A 17,773-nucleotide genomic window follows, 5' to 3' on the forward strand; every position below is an offset into this window, starting at 1 on the left:
ATAATCAGAGGCAGGTGCCCAGGACGGATTCTCCAAAGACCCCAACAAACGTCATGAACAAAATTCTCACTGATCATGTGAACATCCACCGTTTGCAAAACAATCTCAGGCTTCAAACACAGCAACTCCTAGCTGTACCTCAATCCAAATGAGGCTTGCACATTAAACTGAAAACTATAGCAAGAATTCTAAGACTGTGCAAGATATTTCAGGCTGACAGTAATAACAAAGACCCGATTTTATTTTATTTTTTTTGTTTTTAATTTTTTTTAAACGTTTGTTTATTTTTGAGAGAGAGAGAGACAGAGCATGAACAGGGGAGGTCAAAGAGAGAAGGAGACACAGAATCTGAAACAGGCTCCAGGCTCTAAGCTGTCAGCACACAGCCCGACGCGGGGCTCGAACTCACAGACCGCGAGATCATGACCTGAGCTGAAGTCAGACGCTCAATGGACTGAGCCACCCAGGCGCCCCCCCAATTTTATTTTAAATGAACATCAATATAATTTTTGACTTGGACTTTTAAACCATTTTACCAGTGGGATTGACTGAGTTAGTGAAACAATACCATTGATTCTGTAAATGTTCTATAAACCACATTGGAAAATGTTTGGGTATCTTCTGCTATAAAACTAAGGACAGTCTCGGATTCACCTTGCGTGGTAAATTTTAGTCCTGGGCTCCAGTGTAAGACACGTATTCCTCGGGAGGGAGAGTCTGGGGAAGGTAAGTCTGGGAAAAACTGTCCAGGGCTGATGCTGGATTCAACCCAAGGAAAGCAGAGAGATTGGGTTAATTAACTCCAGAAAGACCCAAAGTAACAGATCTTTAGCTTCTGCTTTAAGGGTCAGATAACAATCACTTTCCCCCTAACTTTATGAACCGACATCAGATTCCTAAGGACTGCGGTACTAACCTAAAATAAATGATGCACAGATTTGTAAAACCAACTTAACATGTGAACCTTGTAAGAAAACCTAAAGCAATGGGTCCTAGGTTCCTAAGAAATCTGAAACGGTTTTAACTCCATAGCAAATCCAAGCACATAAGCCAATCTTATAGGTACATCGCTTTGCATTCCACAGAACACAATACTGTCAGAGTGAACTTTTATCATCTCAGGTTAATTGGTTAAATTAGGAACGTAGTGTAACGTATGTGGTGATAAGCCTCTATGACAGAGAGTGGATGATTATTCTTTTCATCCCCATACATTTGGAAAAAAACTACTTCAACTGATAACCCATCAAAAACAAATCAAGAGATCAGATGGTCCTTTTCGAGCAAAGCCAGGGTTCCGGGCCATGAACATGCAGCGTTGCTAGGAGAAGCAGGAAATGTGAGTAGCCACAAGCCATCACAATCATGATAACCACCAGCAAGGAACAGATAGTACTCATATGAGGTCATGGATAGATGTTCTATGATACCTATGTCAGGGACTCAGCTCAAAGGCTAGTAAATGGCAGAGAGGGATTCCAACACACAGATACGTCCGACTCTAAAGCCTGAGGTTTTCCCACACAATCCGCCAGTCAAAGGCAGTCTTCAAACGTGCACAGCGCCCGTGAGACTGCTGGACATACTACATGATGCTTTTGAATCTCTGTTAAACAGATACATAACACTCTGGTCCACAAGACTGCAGCCTGTTCACAAAAGACTACAGGTAACCCTCATAATCTGGCAATGAAAATAAAATAGCCCATAGTGGTGAGATTAGCTCTCTACAGAAGACACAGCTCAATCAGCCACAGTGTGGTCACAGGATGACACGGCTGGGATGACAACCAGAAAGGGCCTCCAGCTCCTATTCTACAGGAGCTGGTCTGAAGAAAGCTGTGTTAGCAGCAGTGGTCTGCTCAGAGTTCTTGAAAAAATAGGACAATTTGGAAGAATCTGTGAACACATCTCTAGGGACAAAGGCACCTGTCTGGCCTCTCCAAGTAGCACCTGTTGACTTGTTTACCTAGAGTGGAGGTAGATATGACAGCTATGAGGAGGATCATACTACAGACACTGTCACTGGCCCCCCATCTGGCTACTCCGATCCTGCACTCTTCCAAGAAACTTTCTGATCACCATCTGACTTCTCAGGGTCCCTTTTCTCCAGGAAGACTCCAGTCTATTAACAGACCAACCCATATGAACATACTATGCCACATGACTAATTTATTTATTTATCAATAAAGACAATCCATTGCACGGCGGACACGGTTTGGGGCACATTTATATGTGTGTCCTATTGTATTGTTTAATCCACATATCTAGGTGACGTATCATATTGAATACAAAAAAAAATTAGTTATTGACACTTCAAAGACTTTCATGGAGTCTTCAAAATATAGGAGGCAGGGCTAGGTATTGAATTCAGGTAGGATTCTATACCTTTATAATAAATCCCCAAGGTCTAAGGGTAATTTAAAAGGGAAAGGAGTGTTGGTAGACTTGAAAGTCTATGCAAACTTTTAGATGCAAACTTTTAGATGAGCGATTACTCTAGAAATCAGGTCCAGAAATTTTAGCAGATTTTAAGAAGGATTTTTATCCCAGAAAACTTTAAGAACCACCAGCACGGTATTTTGTGCAGGCTACATGCATTAAGGTGACATTACTTAATTGTTACCAATTTAAGTTTCAGTCACAGGCAAATAGTTTAATGCTATATTAATTGCTGATAGTGCTAATTACTTGATAGTGAACCTGACCTCTGCTCAGAGCTCATTATATGATGCCTCTCCGGGTTCCTTCTATTCTTAAGATGTGAGTAATTAAGGGTGGATGGTGATACGCACATGCATTGGCCGAAGTGCTTCTATTCTCTACTTGGTGGCCTCCAGTTCCCTACCCAAAAGGGAGCATCAGGCTACAGCCTGCACTGGGCTGGCCCATTTTGGGGTCATAGCAATCAGCCATGTGCAGGTAGGGCTGAAGATGGGCTTAACATCTTCCATTTTGAACACCTGTTTCTTTTTTATTAGACTTCCCATGTAGCATAAAGTTTTATTACGGGAGAATACAATAGATGTTTTACAGTCACTTTTGCTGGAAATCACCATTCCTTATACCACTCAGTAGAGAAACCGGCAATGTAAGATAAGTACAGTCTGTTTTCTCATTTCTTTTTCTTGTGCAACATTTTAAATAGTTACTTTAAAATTCAGAAATCAAACCCAATTTTAGCAACGTGTAGCTATGGAACAAACTCTAAAGTCATTGGCTCCCATAAATAATTGTGTGCATTTTCAGTAAAACTGATATTTAATTATAAATCTTTCTATGATGTTACAAAAAAAAATACCACCCCAAGATGCTTTGGTCAATTATATCTCAATAAAACTGCGGAGAAAAAAAAAGATGCTTTGTAAGAAAAACGAAATCCTACTGTGTTTATGACTATCTTATTTCACAGTTAACAAAAAAGAAGTTTAGACCTTTTTTTTGGTCACTTTTGCTCAAGGTCTAAAATTTTTAGCTTCCATAGTCAAGACTGTAGTACAGAATATAATTCTAAATTGGAAGTATATTTTAGAAACATTCATGTTGTAAATATTTGCTAAAAATATAATAATTATTGCAAACCTATTGATCTTAAATATTCTGTTCTTTGAACTCTTACTGATAAAATATGATTATACTCACTGGTTATAAGAAGGAGCTCAGGAAAATGGGATTGAAAGGGTAGTTTTATTTAAAAAAAAAAAAAGTCTCACCATTACTGTGTTGGAAAGATTTAGCGTGGTCTTTAGAGTATCAGCATTTTGACCCAGAAACTGATAAATATGGATAAACATCACTTAATCAGACAAGTGCATTATTTTAAAGAAGGACACTTTAAAAAACTTTTTTTCTCAGACCAATAGTTACTTATCTTGCAACTGACAAAGAATAAGAGTCCTTTCCAAAGCTTTACACAAGGAGCCAGAATCGAAGTTTTCACTTTCAGTCCCTTATGTGCCTGGACAGCTGGGTGGCTCAGTCAGTTAAGCATCCAGCTCTTAACTTCGGCTCAGGTCATGATCTCATGATCTCATGGTTTCATGAGTTCGAGCCCCATGTCAGGCTCTGCGTGGACCTTGCAGAACCTGCCTGGGAATCTCTCTCTCCATCTCTCTCTCTGCCCCTCCCCTATTCACTCTCTCTCTCTCCCCCTCTTTCTCTCAAAATAAATAAAAATAAATAAAATTAAATTTTTTTTTTACTTTTGAGCAAGTGTAATGGCTTGAATTTTAATAGGTATGGACAAACAGCTGCTCAATAAATATTTATTGCCTGAATTTTCTTTTAAACTGATTGTTGTATGGAAACCAATTTGACAATAAATTTCATATTAAAAAAAATATTTTTAAATGATCATTGGCAAAGATAGGCTCAAATTCTTCCGAGAAATGGGTGTGGTTACCAATACAAACAAGATGAACAAAAAACTTTGTTTCACTTTAAAACTTCAAATCAGTTACACCTATATGTGCACACGCTACCCCCTACCATCTAAAAATACTACAGAGGGACGGAGATTTCGTTTAGGTGTTTGTCTCAAGCAGTGCCTGTCCACTGTTCACACTCCACATCTGTGAAATGATGGTTCTGAACAGAAAACAGAAAAGACAGACCTTTCGGGACTGTCCTCCAGAATGGCACAGAGAAAATCTCCTGTCTTTCAATGCCCTCCACCAAAGCACCAAAGTACTCTACTTTTTCTTGGGAGATATCTAGCTCCCAAGTATTTGGGGTGTGTGTGTGTGTGTGTGTGTGTGTGTGTGTGTGTGTGTGTGTGTGTTTTCCAACCCATTCCCCCATGCAGTCATGCCAATCTGCTTACAGGCCCTAGAACATGTGTTACTGGGACCCACCTCAGCAGCTGGCTCCTCCTTCGAGCCCCGTGTCTGAAATACACTCATCACCAAAGCACGTCTGTAACATCCTTTCAAAACCTCTCTCCAGATTCACACTTCCCTCTGAACCCTAGTGCCTCCTGACCACATCTTCATTTTTCAACGTTCTTTGAAGAAACCCACGGTTTAGCAGTACAAACTGCTCTATTTATAGGTTTCCCTCCCCGTGGGATCAGAAGCATCATCAGTTCTGTTTCCCTTATAGCGCTTAATAATCTCCATTTCCGGGGTTAGACCACAGTAGGTATTCAGTAAATTTGTACCTAAAGCAGAATAATAACGCTGTGCTTTTACACTTATGCTGACTGAAGCCAAAATTGCACTTACGATTGTGCACTTAACGATGCACTCGTGACGTTTACGCGCTGTAAACAGACAGATGTGTGAGGAATGCAATGACTCACCACCTAGTTATGTACCCTCAGTGTTGGGATGGCCATCAGACCTTCAGGCCAGCTGCAGACATGGAAACTGCACCTGCAAGTTGCACCTAGGACATGTCAGGCATCAACAGCAACGTAAAGACACACGGATCAACAACTCAACATCACACCCCTGCCCTGGTTCTGGTTCTGACACATTCAGAAAACAGTGTACGTTAGGTTTAGAGAGACATGGGATTTTCTTGCAGCAGGTAACAGACTGTGAGAGCCAGAAAGAGTTTTTAAGATCATGCCTCAGGTCCAACCTTGCTTCACGTGACAGCAAGAACAGAGCCAGGAAGGCAGGAGAGCAGTGAAGATCACAGTCATTGGTATAGCCGGGTGACGGCCCCGAGTTCTCTCATTCCCAATGCGGCAACCCCTACCAGTGCTATGTTCTTCTGTCTTCCTAGTGATGTCTGTCTTAAGCTGCTATTATAATGAGCTTCCCTTGTCTTGGGGGTGCCTGGGTGGCCTGGTCAGTTAAGCGACCGACTCTTGATTTCGGCTCAGGTCATGATCTCATGATTTGGCTCATGGGACAGAACCCCACATTGGGCTCTATGCTGACAGTGCAGAACCTGACTGGGATTCTCTCCTCCGCCCCTCCCCTCTCTCAAAATAAACAAACTTTTTTTTAAAAATGAGCTTTCCTTCTTGAAACATACATGAAAGTGATTGGAGGAAGAGAGTTTGGGGGAAGACATACAGGGTAGTGGAGGGAAGGAACAGCAGCTGGTATTTTAATGTTTATTTATTTTTGAGAAAGAGAGAGTCAGAGTATGAATGGGGCAGGAGCAGAGAGACAAGGGGACACAGAATCCGAAGCAGGCTCCAGGCTGTAAGCTGTCAGCACAAGAGCCCAACACGGGGCTTGAACTCACAAACCAAGAGATCATGCCCTCAGCCGGTCATACGCTTAACCGACTGAGCCACCCAGGCACCCCAGTATTTTAAAGGAACTAACCCACTCGGAGATAAAACACACACACACACACACACACACACACACACACACACGTGCACACGCACACACACACACACACACACACACATGCATCCTAAATACACCTGCAATTTCTGTACCATTGTACTTTGGCTGCTTAGAAGGCAACTAACTCATCCCCAAAACCAAGCAGGGAAGTGAGGCTGCTTCAAACTACTTCTGATGAACTTCCCCAAATGCTTGAGGAGGGTATTAACACTTTTTTAACTCTAAAACTAAAAAAAAAAAAAAAAAAAGTTTGTCCATTTTGCTCTCTGGAAAATCCACTTGGGAGAAGTGTCATTCCCAGATGATACTGGATGAATCCTGTCCCACTGGGGCTGATGGACGAGCAAAGTTGGAGAAGGTGGAGTCGATGAGAAACCAGGCTCTCCTCCAGGACTTGTATTTCCCTCAAACTGCCTGTCTCTACGGTCTGCTTACGAACCCTTCCCACTCACATGCACATCCAGCATATCTACAGTACGTGCTCTTCTGAAAAGCTGCAGGCAGGATCGTCCTGCCCTTCTGGTCTCAGCCCAGTGCCCATCTCTCCCATGAGCTCATACCGTGTCCTGCTTCTGCAGCAATTATATAATCTGAACAATATACTTCAGTGCTTAATCATCCACTCCTGTGCATGTGAGAAATTTCTTCCCCACAACACACATATCTTGCAATCAAGAAACAGATCTACACTTGTGGGTTTTTCTTTTCTTTTTTTGTATTTATTTTTTTAATGTTTACTTACTTTTGAGAGAGAGGCAGAGAGACAGAGCACAAGCGAGGCAGGGGGAAGGGGAGGGGCAGAGAGAGAGGGAGACACACAATCCGAAGAGGCTCCAGGCTCTGAGCTGTCAGCACAGAGCCTGATGCGGGGCTCAAACTTGTGAACTGTGAGATCATGACCTGAGCCAAAGTCAGACACTCAACCAACCGAGCCACCAAGGAGCCCCTGGGTTTTCTTTTCTAATAACCTCCTCAGTTAAAAGAGCTCAAGGATTCACAAGTGAGGAGGAAAAAAAAAAGCCTGAGAAGTGATTCATATATGATTTCTCCATTCATTACTTCCTCTGGGCAGAGTAATCAATTTAGAACATACCAACAATACCTGTTAATTGCTTCATTTTTGTCTTAGAGTAACTATAACTCCAATTAGATTTTCTTCTAGAGTCTTTTGAGAGGCAGACCGGCCTTTGGTTCTGTTTCAAATCATTTCAGGACCAAAAAGATAACTGGAAATAGTGGGTAGAAATTCCAGACAACATTCAGTATGACTGTGAAGTCCAACGAAACATGAATAACTTGGGACCCTATTCGTATTTCATAGTGATGCTCATTCAATCATTCTTAATGTGAATTTTTTTGTGATCAGGAACTTTAAGAGGCTATGCTTAATATGCTAACCTCGATGGTAATGACCACTTCAGTGTTTATTAAGAACTTACATTTTCCTCCTACTGGAGACTACTCAGAACTCAATAAAAATCTGTCCCTCGTGCCTTTATACCTTGACAACAAGGTCTACACCGGTGAACAAAATTTGTCAGGAGGTGGGCAATGGCACATCCATCATCCTCTTTCAAAGCTCAGGTTCAATCTAAGAGAAAGACCTGGCTTGCTATATAGTCAAGTCTTCCCTCTCCCGCTTATTTATTTTTTTTTACCAAGACAAGACTGTTGATATAGACTAGATTATCTGAATCCTTAAAGTATAAAAGTCATGAGGCCGAATAAACTTTAAAAGGTTGGATGCATGTGCAGTGCACTTAGAATTGAGGTTTCGGCTTCTTAGTAAAGAAACTGAAAGTACTTGTTTAGGAAATAAAAGAAAAATGTCCTACACATAAACTGGGTTTTGAATCACATTGGAAAAACACTATGATACTACAAAAACCCTCACCTTCTCCTATCTCCCCAGTGTTTACAGTCTATGATATTTTGTTTCTTTATTTCATTGGTTCAGATAAGTTTCCTGGGGGGGTGGGGGGGAGACGGGAATCAACTTATAACCCTTTTTAAACATTTTGTTAGGGTTTTTTCCTGTTTCTCTTAAAAATAGCCTAGCTAACGTTTATGGAATGTGTTCCAGGTGCCAGACCGCATGCAAAGGGCTTGAACTGGATTATCTCATTCAATCTGCAGGTAAACCGAGGAAGTGGGCCCCGGGTGAAAGGGATAAACCAAGTAGTCAAGGTCACAGGGCACACATGCAGGGCTTGGGGCTGTCGGCCTCATCATGTGCTCATCCTGGACACATTGCACTGACATCTGACACCTGCCTCTGGAATGAACACATGAAGGCTTTAGGGGATGGGGGAAAGCTGGGCAAAATGCCCCGCGTGTCACTTCTACAGGGAACCAGTAGCTGAACGTTTTCACAACAGAGATGTGTCTTCCAATAACACGTTCTGCCACCTGATGAAATTCGGACATTTCTCTTCAAAGAAACCTTTTTTTCAAGCCTTTTATAGCTTCGCCTCCATATAACGAAAAGTTGCTGCCTTTTTTTTTTTTTTGTCCTTTTTTTTTTTTTTTTTTTTAAGGAAGGCTTGGGACGCTGGGGATATGCAGCAGACACTGAAATCAGGGGCAGAACAAATCAGTGACAGTCGTTATCTGATGCCACATTTGATGGGGCCTTCCTGACTTTTTCAGGGACGTGACTTCTTAATCTTGCTGGAATGTTCAGTTCTTCACTGAATGCAGAAAGGCCAACCCTAAGTGATCTGCCAACCATCTCTGTACTTGAATGGTTCAGTCCTCTCTGAAGTGACTAGAAACATTATTCTACGTCGTTACCAAAAGTTTTCAGAGTTACTGAAGTGAGAAAGATGGTTCACATTTTTCCCCTCAGGTTTTCTCAGTTCTCATATGAAAACAGGTACTAATAGGAGTCTCAGAAGGCTGGCCAAGAGCTCAAGTCAGAGAGAAAGCCTGTGTGTGTGTGTGTGTGTGTGTGTGTGTGTGTGTGTGTGTGTGTGAGATTTCAGGAAACTTCTGCCTACATCTCAATTCCAGACACATCCAACCTTAAGAAGTTCCAAAACACGCAGGGCACCTGGGTGGCTCAGTCAATTAAGTGTCTGACTCTTGATCTCCGGTTCAGGTCATGATCTCACTATTCATGAGTTCAAGCCCTGCATCAGGCTCTGTGCCATTAGGCATGGAGACTGCTTAGGATTCTGTCTCCCCTCCTCTCTGCCCCTCACCTGCTTGTGCTCTCTCTCTCTCAAAATAAATAAACTTTAAGAAAAAGTTACAAAACACAGGGAAAAACCAAACAGTCTTGCTGGAGGACTAATGTAAATGGAGATATTTTTAAAAGTGATTTTTCATATAATTTAGAAGATAATTAACATTTAAATAGAGAGAACTGAAGTATCTAATAGAACATACAATACGAAGTGAAAATGTATCACACTGGATGCTTAGAGCCCTTCCCAGGAACAATCACTGTTTCTTTCATATCCTCCTGGAAGTCTCCAGTTTATACATGGGCGTATCGGTCTCATTTTACACAAATGGGGAACTAACGTACAGGATTTACACTGACAACTACACCACACCTGGACTTTTAGGGCAAACCTGGAATGGGCTGGGGAAGCCTCGATGTCCTGTACCCAAGGGGATATGGGAGAAGGACATGGTTCCTGAACTCTCTGTCCAGTCACAACTGCTTCAGGAAGTGACCAAGGGCCAGCTGAGTTGGCCCAATGAATGGACCCACCTCCTCAGGCTGAGAAGGGGTGAAATTGTAGGGCCTGAAGTGGCCACCTACACCAGGACTGCCCCCAATTCCACATGCTCCCACAGGGTCCCACATTGTCCACATCAGAAACACCTGCAACTTCCATCAAGTAAAAAAATGAGAGGATGATTTATGAATGCTTTATAATATCCTCTTCTGTGCCATTGGTACAAAATATTTAGAAAGTTTCGAGAACTTTCTACCAAGAACATGGGCTCCAGGACAGCAAGGAGCTTCTGGTTTATTTAACACAAGCTCTGAGGCCTTAGACCCAGGGCTGGTTTCCGTGGACACAGGGTTCTTGCCTAGAGCAAGTCCTTAGTTTACTGCTCTGCAGTCATCTTGAAATTCTCAACAGTTTTTTGAGCAAGGGACCTTACATTTTCATTTTGTATTAGGTGTGGCAAATTATATAGCCAGTCCTACCTGGTGCACTGCCTGTCCTGGGGCACGTGCCCAATTCACTTGTCAAATATATAGTGAATGAGTGGAAGTTACTTTAGAACGTAAGTCAACAAACTACAGCCGATAGCCCGATTCTCCCCCTGTGTTTATAAATAAAGTTTTATTAAAACATAGCCACACCCATTTGCATCTCGTCCATGGCTGCTTTCACTCTATAATAGAAGAGTTAAGTGACAGTGACAGAGACTTTAGGGCCCACAAAGCCTAAAATACTTACGATCCAGCCCTTTACAGAAAAATTTTTCTGACCCTGTCTTCGAACACCGTGTCAACTTTTTCTACCCAAATCACCGAAACAGCAAAAAAGGCAGGTAGCCTTGTGAGATGTAGAGTGCTAGTCTTAAGCAACTAGCCATACACAAGCTACTTCTTGGGTTTTCTTTTTTATCTTTAAAGTGTGTATGAATTCTGCAGCATGGACTCAAACGCATTTGTGAGTTTTTTTAATGTTTATTTATTTTTGAGAGAGATAACGTACACACGCATGCGCACAAGTGGGGGAGAGGCAGAGAGAGGAGAGAATCCGAGGCAGGTCCGTGCTGTCAGCACAGAGCATGACATGGGCTGCTCCATCCCACACACCGTGAGAGGGTGACCTGACCCGAAATCAATAGTCGGACGCTTAACCAATGAGCCACCCAGGCACCCCCATTCGTGTTTTAGTGCAAAGAAGTTTTAAATCTAAAATGATCTGTGTAAGTCACGATTATCCCTTGACGTCTGCTCTCTACAAGGCCAAGTACAAGGCGGCCCAGCTTGCAAACCATGGCCTTAGCTTCTCCTCTTTAATAACCCAGGGCGGCCAGAAGCCTCCTGCAGCATTTAAGTACGCAGCGAACCCCACCTCACACCCATCCTTTCTCACCAGCCCGGAAGCCCTACTAAGAGAGGATCCGACAAGGACATGAACATAGGAAATCCTGAGTGCCCTTATTCTTGTACTGCAGGTCAGTGGCCCATCGCACTGACAGACTCCCGGACACTTGATCATTTTCCCCCGGGCGCTTTGCAGAAACTAGTCAGAGCTTTTTCAGAACTCACTTCTACCTGTCGGAAAGTTCCCGGGCTCGGGACGTGGTCGGAGCTTTTTCGAAGGCCAGCTTCCTCATAACATTCGACAGCATTTCGTTTCTAACTTAAATGATTTGTAGCACTTCCTTTTCATTGTTAAAAGTCACCATTTATCCTGCTATCAGCAGCCACGTAATCAGCACAGTTCCTCCGGCCGGTCAGGGTGCTGGCGAGACAGGTCAGAGCTGCCCTGGGAGGCCTGAGGGGCTTGGCTTCTGGTTTCCCAGTGCATTCTCTCACAGCACAGGATCTGGGGGCTCCAGATGGTCCAAAGGGAGTTTCTCCCAGGTAAATGGCTAGGATAGGCACCGGCAGGCCCCAGGGAAGAAGTAACCCCAGTGAAGTCTCCGATCACTGCAAGAACCTCTGACCTGGCCATAGTAACAATAAAATATCATCAAAGGAATGGGTCATGGGGAGATCCCAAAATGCTTATCTCTGGGGGCTCTTCAAGGAGTTTTCGTCCTTTGTGTTGGGGGATGGGCTTCGCTTTATCTGTTACGTCTTAGTCAATAATGAAATCACTCATGGGACCCAAACGGACACACATCGAAAATACCCTGTGGCGAGTACACAATCTGCTGACCATTTCCTTCCAGCTGTTTGTAAAATGTCAGACAAAAATCATAAGCTGTTGACATTATTGGCCACAGAAACCAGGAATGGGAACTCAGGAATCACAATCCTGGGGTCGGGTAAACACAAGTCTCACTGGTGTTGTTGGGAGACCTGGGGGAAGGGCTGTCTGTGGTCTCGCCTCTGGGGATAACTGACCACCACCGAGGCCACGTTGCCCTCCCTCCCTTCTTCCCAACCCCCTCCCCCCTACACTAATGGCTGGTCAGCAGCCCACACGAGGCTTTGGAGCAGGAAAGCGCTCCTTGCTGTAATAAACTACTTCACCCTGGAACTAGAATTTAAACTGCCTAAATAACTACGTGCTTATTACAGTTCACTTAAGCCTTGGACGATTAAATTGATATACTGGGTAGGGAGGTGGGATCATAGCAGGATCTACAGGTTCATAGTTAGATTTCTCCCTCCACAGCCCTCTGCAACCCTCTTCATCCTTCCTGTTTCCAGGCAATACAGTGAGATTAGGACGAACACGGGGAACTCTGATGTACTTGATTTAGGAGAAGGTGCCCTCGTGCTGTTTCAAACTGACTGACGTCAACGCTGATCAAGAACTGGCTTCCCAGTTCAGCTCGGGAAAGTCTCTCTCTAAACTAAGATTTAAAATCACACCAAAGAATCTTCGATCTTTTTGTTTTTAGCGTAAGCGGATCTCACTTTAGATATAAGCAGCGTCCATTATGATCATTTGCATCGCAAGAAGATGATTCTTCATATTTCAAAAATGGGTCACCCCTGGAGTTTCTTTCAATGGGTAATTCCTCTATTTTGTTTGCAACGTGGTTTTAAAAGCCATTTCAACTTATCCGAAGCATGTGGACTGCATAAAGCAAGGTCCGCTTGCATTTTTAGTAAAGGCGTCCCCACAGCCCTTCAAACTTCACCCTCTAAATTTTTTTTTTTTACGTTTATTTATTGTTGAGACAGAGAGAGACAGAGCAAGAAGGGGGAGGGGCAGAGAGAGAGGGAGACACAGAATCGGAAGCAGGCTCCAGGCTCCGAGCCATCAGCCCAGAGCCCGACGTGGGGCTCAAACCCACGGACCGCGAGATCGTGACCTGAGCTGAAGTCGGAGGCTCAACCAACTGAGCCACCCAGGCGCCCCCAAACTTCACCCTCTAAATCCTAACTGCTATCTTCTTACAGGGAAAAAAAAATAAACAAACAAATAAAAGAAAATCCTCCTTCCTCCACCAGCATTGTCAACCATCCAATAGTAAAGGCTTCCCACTAAGATGTTTAAATACACTGTGCTCAGAAGCCACGGGGATCCCTGAAACACAATAACCCTCTCACTGCTTCCCAGGGCAGAGGTTTCTAAAACAAAGACAGGGTGCAGAGGTACAAAGTTGATTCAAACAAGACAATTCGGATAAAAAAACAGTCCCCAGATTCAGGAGGTATAGAATCCCTGTGCTAGAAACCTGGCCCACGGGCACAGGGATGAAGAACCATCTCCTGTGCAGAGGGAGCAAGTAGGATAGTGTAAGCACCTTTCAGTTTCCTAAGGGAAGAGTTGGCAGGAGTCAAGAACGGAGCAGGAGAAAGGCAGAGGGTCACAAAGTGGCCCTCACCAAGAAGGTTCTTCCCAGCACGTGGCAGTAATAACAGAGGAGACGTTATAGTCCCCGAGCTCAGACGGGGGGCAAAGCTACTGCCCTAAATGCATTCACTTGCATTGACTCACAGAACCTGCCTGTGACTCCTTCACACTCTTAAAAAATAGGTAGCTCCAAAGACCTTTTATTTATGTAGGTTTTGTATGGTTATAGTTTTTCTTTTTGTAAAATTTAAACGTTTTCTTTTTAATTTATTTTTGAGAGCGAGAGCATGGTGGGGGGGGGGGCGGGGCAAAGAAAGGGAGACAGAGGATCCAGAGCGGGCTCTGTGCTGACAGCCTGATGTGGGGCTCAAACTCACGAACCTAAGACCATGACCTGAGCCCAAGTGACAGAGCCACCCAGGTGCCCCTATTTTACATTTTTTTCGAATCTTCTCAATGTCTGGCTCAGTAGAAGACAGCTGGACTCTCCTAGCTGTGTCTGTATTCAATCTGTCACATAATCCCGGGACATGCTAGTCTCAAGCAAACTCCACACACGGTCATGTAGGAATGAATGTGAAAAAGGCACATAATATCACGGTGCTGTTATAAACTATTATGAAATTCCTCGGGTCTTGTGGATCTCTGAAAAGTTTCAGGGACTCCTTAGGGTCCCCAGACTGCACGTGGAGAACTCCTTCTAACAAGTCGGGAACACTTACAATCTTCACTTTACAAATAAGCCAAGTGGCATAGAGAGGTCAAGAGACCGTCCAGGGCCACATTGCTAAAAACAGGTCGGAACAGGTAAAATGCAAAGAGCAGAACACTCACTTTCATCAGGATTTGCCCGAGATGGTGAATGGTAGGGTTGAGCATCCCACTGGGCCTATCCGAAGTGCTCAATCACATGAGCATTTCTGGTGGGCGAGGCCTGGTGGTAAAGCCACACCTTTCTGCACACATTTCTGACTACCTGATCATACGATACCAGCAAGAAAAGAAACAAAACTCCACGGCAAGTGCTGTCTAGAGTGAGGACCCTGCCCCAGTTCATTCCCACTTCCACCCCTCCAGCAGGCAAGTGATGCTGGCGAGCTCCGCACGCTGTCACCTTGTTCCTTGGGAAACCCGAGCAAACGAACAGAGCTGCTCCATTATTTACAGCCTCCTTTTTACACCGTGCTGTATTTACAAGGAATCCTCAACAAACAACAAAAGGCATCTCCGGCCCGTGCGGCCTGGCCTCTCCCTGGGGCCAGGATCTGTGGTCTTTGCGTCCAGGGGCTTAGCATTCCACGGCTGTCCTTGACTATCTCCTGCCCAGCCCGCAGCTGAGGGCCCTCAAGCCCTCAGACTGCCGGTCGCTTCTGTTCCTACTTAAATGTGGGACCTGAGCTCACCTGGGGAAGTGCGACTGGCACAGTTCAGGCCACCTCACTGTCAAAACGCTAGCCCTGGACAGAAGGCAACGGAAGAGGCGCCTGAAGCTCTTGCTTCCACCCAGGGCAGGTCACGACCTCTCGCCTGGGGCGCTGGAACTGGTCTCCTTGTTTCTACTTTGATGGAAACCCCTCCTCGAACACGTGTCCTTCAGGCGACTCTCCGCCAACAGCCACAGGCATTTTTTTTTTTTTTTTTTTTTTTTTGCGTGTAGAAGGGATGAGATGAGACCAGTAATCTCGCTAAAAGGCTCCCAGGGCTCAACTAAGTTAGAATAAAACCCAAACTCCTTAACTTGGCTTCTAACGACCCGCCTCAACTGGACCTGGCCCCTCTCTCTCTCTTTTTGCCACAAGCAAGGATTTCTTCTCGCTCCTCTTTGCTCTCTCTCGGCTCCCACCACCTGCATGGCCCCTGCGGGATCTCCGGCATCTGAGATGTCACCTCCCGCAAAGGGCCTTCTCCGCGATCTCCTCCGCCATCCGGTGGTACTGGAGACTTGGGGAGCACTCACTCGCGGCGGTTACCTTTACTTCCCCGGTCTGCCACCCGGCTCCCCATCTCGTCTCCACACCCTCCTCCCAGAAGGTAACCCCCCTGGCAGCGAAGGTCCCCCGCGTCCCCCTGCACCTGGCCGCGCGCGCCTGGCACTGACCCCGCGCTCAGCGAACGAGCCAATGAATGAAGGAGGGCGCCTGTGGCCCCGAGGGTCCCGGGCCGGCGTCCCGGTGGCCCGCGCGTCCGCACCGTCGGGCGGCGGACCGGGACCCCGGGGTCCCCCCGGCGGCCGCCGCAGGTGCCTCCCGCCGGCGCGCGCCCCCGGGTCACTCACCATGGTGGCCGGGCCTCCGCCGCCCCCTCCCCGGCCGCCCAGGAGCGAGCGGCGAGCGAGGAGCGGGGGTCACCAGGGCGCGAGGCGAGAGCAGGAGCCGGAGGCTGACAGGTGAGGCGCCCGCCTCAGACCATGGCTGCTTCCCACAATGCCCTCGAACTGAAAGTTTGCAGACTCCTCCCCGCGCGGCTCCCCTCCCTCCCTCCGCCCCTCCCCTCTCCCTCCTCCCCTCCCTTCTCCCTCCTCCACTCCCTCCTCCCTTGCTTTCTCCCTCCCCTCCTTCCGTCTCTCCACTACTTCCTCCCCTCCCTCCTCCACCTCCTCTCCCTCCTCCCAACACACCCCCCCCAGCCCTCCCAGCCCGGCGCGCAGGCTGCGGCAGGTGCATAAGCACCTGCCCCCGCCTCTGCACCCCCGGCCACTGGGAACCCCTGAGCAGGGACCCCCGAGGGGGCTGTTTTCCTGATTCTGTCCCGGGGAATATGTTATTCCTGTATTCCAGAAATGTGCATCTGCCCCCAGCACTTGCAGATACCCTTAGGGAACGTGGCAGACGCTGCTGGCTTGTCCTAAACCGAGAAGGGAGGGAGCGGCTGGCAGAGCCGGAACTAGAAGCGATCCCTTGCCACCACCACCCCCCCCACCCACCCATTCCCGATTTCTTCCCGTCTTTGTGTATTTTTTTAATGCTGCAATCCAAGGACATAGGTCATTTTATACAGGCCCGGTTTTAGGACGTCTCTCCTAAGACTTGGTGGCGTCGAATGTCCAGTCTCTTCCCTTCTCCGCTTGATGTTTCTTAAGCCTGGAGTTTTTACCTGGGGCGGTAGGCGTGTCCAGACCCCCACGTTGTAAGCAGAGTTTTTAGTGTGTGTGTATGTTCTTTTGGGAGAGGCTGTTGGTTTTATCAAATACCTGAAGAGATCCGTGCGGAAAGGTTAAAAACCTTTGTCCGGGTGCTCCCTGGAGGCCAAAATTGCTCAAAGACCTTCCTAGGATTTACTGTGTAATTTCCACGGGGTGTGGGCTGAGAAGATGGGTTAGAAGGCATGCTCCATCCGTCCATGCACTGGTGACACATTTATCAGTGCTAACTCTGTGCCAGGTCCTACAGAAGGGGCATGGGGGGCCAGCTGAGAAGAAACAAGCTGTCTTTCTTCTGAAGCTTTTTTTTTTTTTAATGTTTATTTATGTAAGGAATCTCTACACCCAATGTGGGGCTCGTGAACTCATGAAGCTTTTTATTTTTATTTTTATTTATTTAAGTAAATTCTACACCCAATGTGGGGCTCGTACTCAACGACCTCAAGATCAAGAATCACCTGCTCTTTCAACTGAGCCAGCCAGTCTTTGGAAGCTTATAGTCTCTTGTGGGACAACAGATAATAAACTGGTAAATAAATAATGATGATTCAAGATAATAATTATAAAGTAAGATGAGTGTTAAGTGGGTGAAAGGATTCTAAGGAAGGTGGGTGCAGGTGGCTGGGATGGGCTCAGGGAAGGCTACATACCTTGAGCCTAGGGGGACAGGTGAAGGATGCCCCTGAGGCAGTGACGTAAGACCTGGAGGTGAAAAGCCAGTGCTCAGAAGGAAAAGAAGAGAGTTGTCCTTTTCGAAAGACCCCAAAGGGGACCTCTGTGGCTGGACTTAAGTGATAGGACGTCAGAGAGTTGGCAGGAACCAGAAGCCTGTGGGCCTTCTCTGCTTTAGGGCATCACGTACAGGG

The 17,773-nt window shown here is 45.8% G+C and overlaps 1 protein-coding gene across 1 annotated transcript in view; it reads right to left on the minus strand.

Moving 5' to 3' along the window:
* The window catches only part of AP1S3 (adaptor related protein complex 1 subunit sigma 3), a 59,088-nt gene extending 42,875 nt beyond the window's left edge, over window positions 1–16,213 (minus strand). Inside the window, exon 1 of the mRNA XM_027049397.2 lies at window positions 16,044–16,213. Within this exon, the coding sequence (XP_026905198.1) occupies window positions 16,044–16,046 (3 nt within the window). The 5' untranslated portion in view covers window positions 16,047–16,213. The remainder of the gene's footprint in view (window positions 1–16,043) is intronic.
* Window positions 16,214–17,773: the final 1,560 nt, after the last annotated feature.

Source organism: Acinonyx jubatus, chromosome C1, assembly GCF_027475565.1.
Source record: "Acinonyx jubatus isolate Ajub_Pintada_27869175 chromosome C1, VMU_Ajub_asm_v1.0, whole genome shotgun sequence".
Taxonomy (NCBI): Eukaryota; Metazoa; Chordata; class Mammalia; order Carnivora; family Felidae; genus Acinonyx; species Acinonyx jubatus.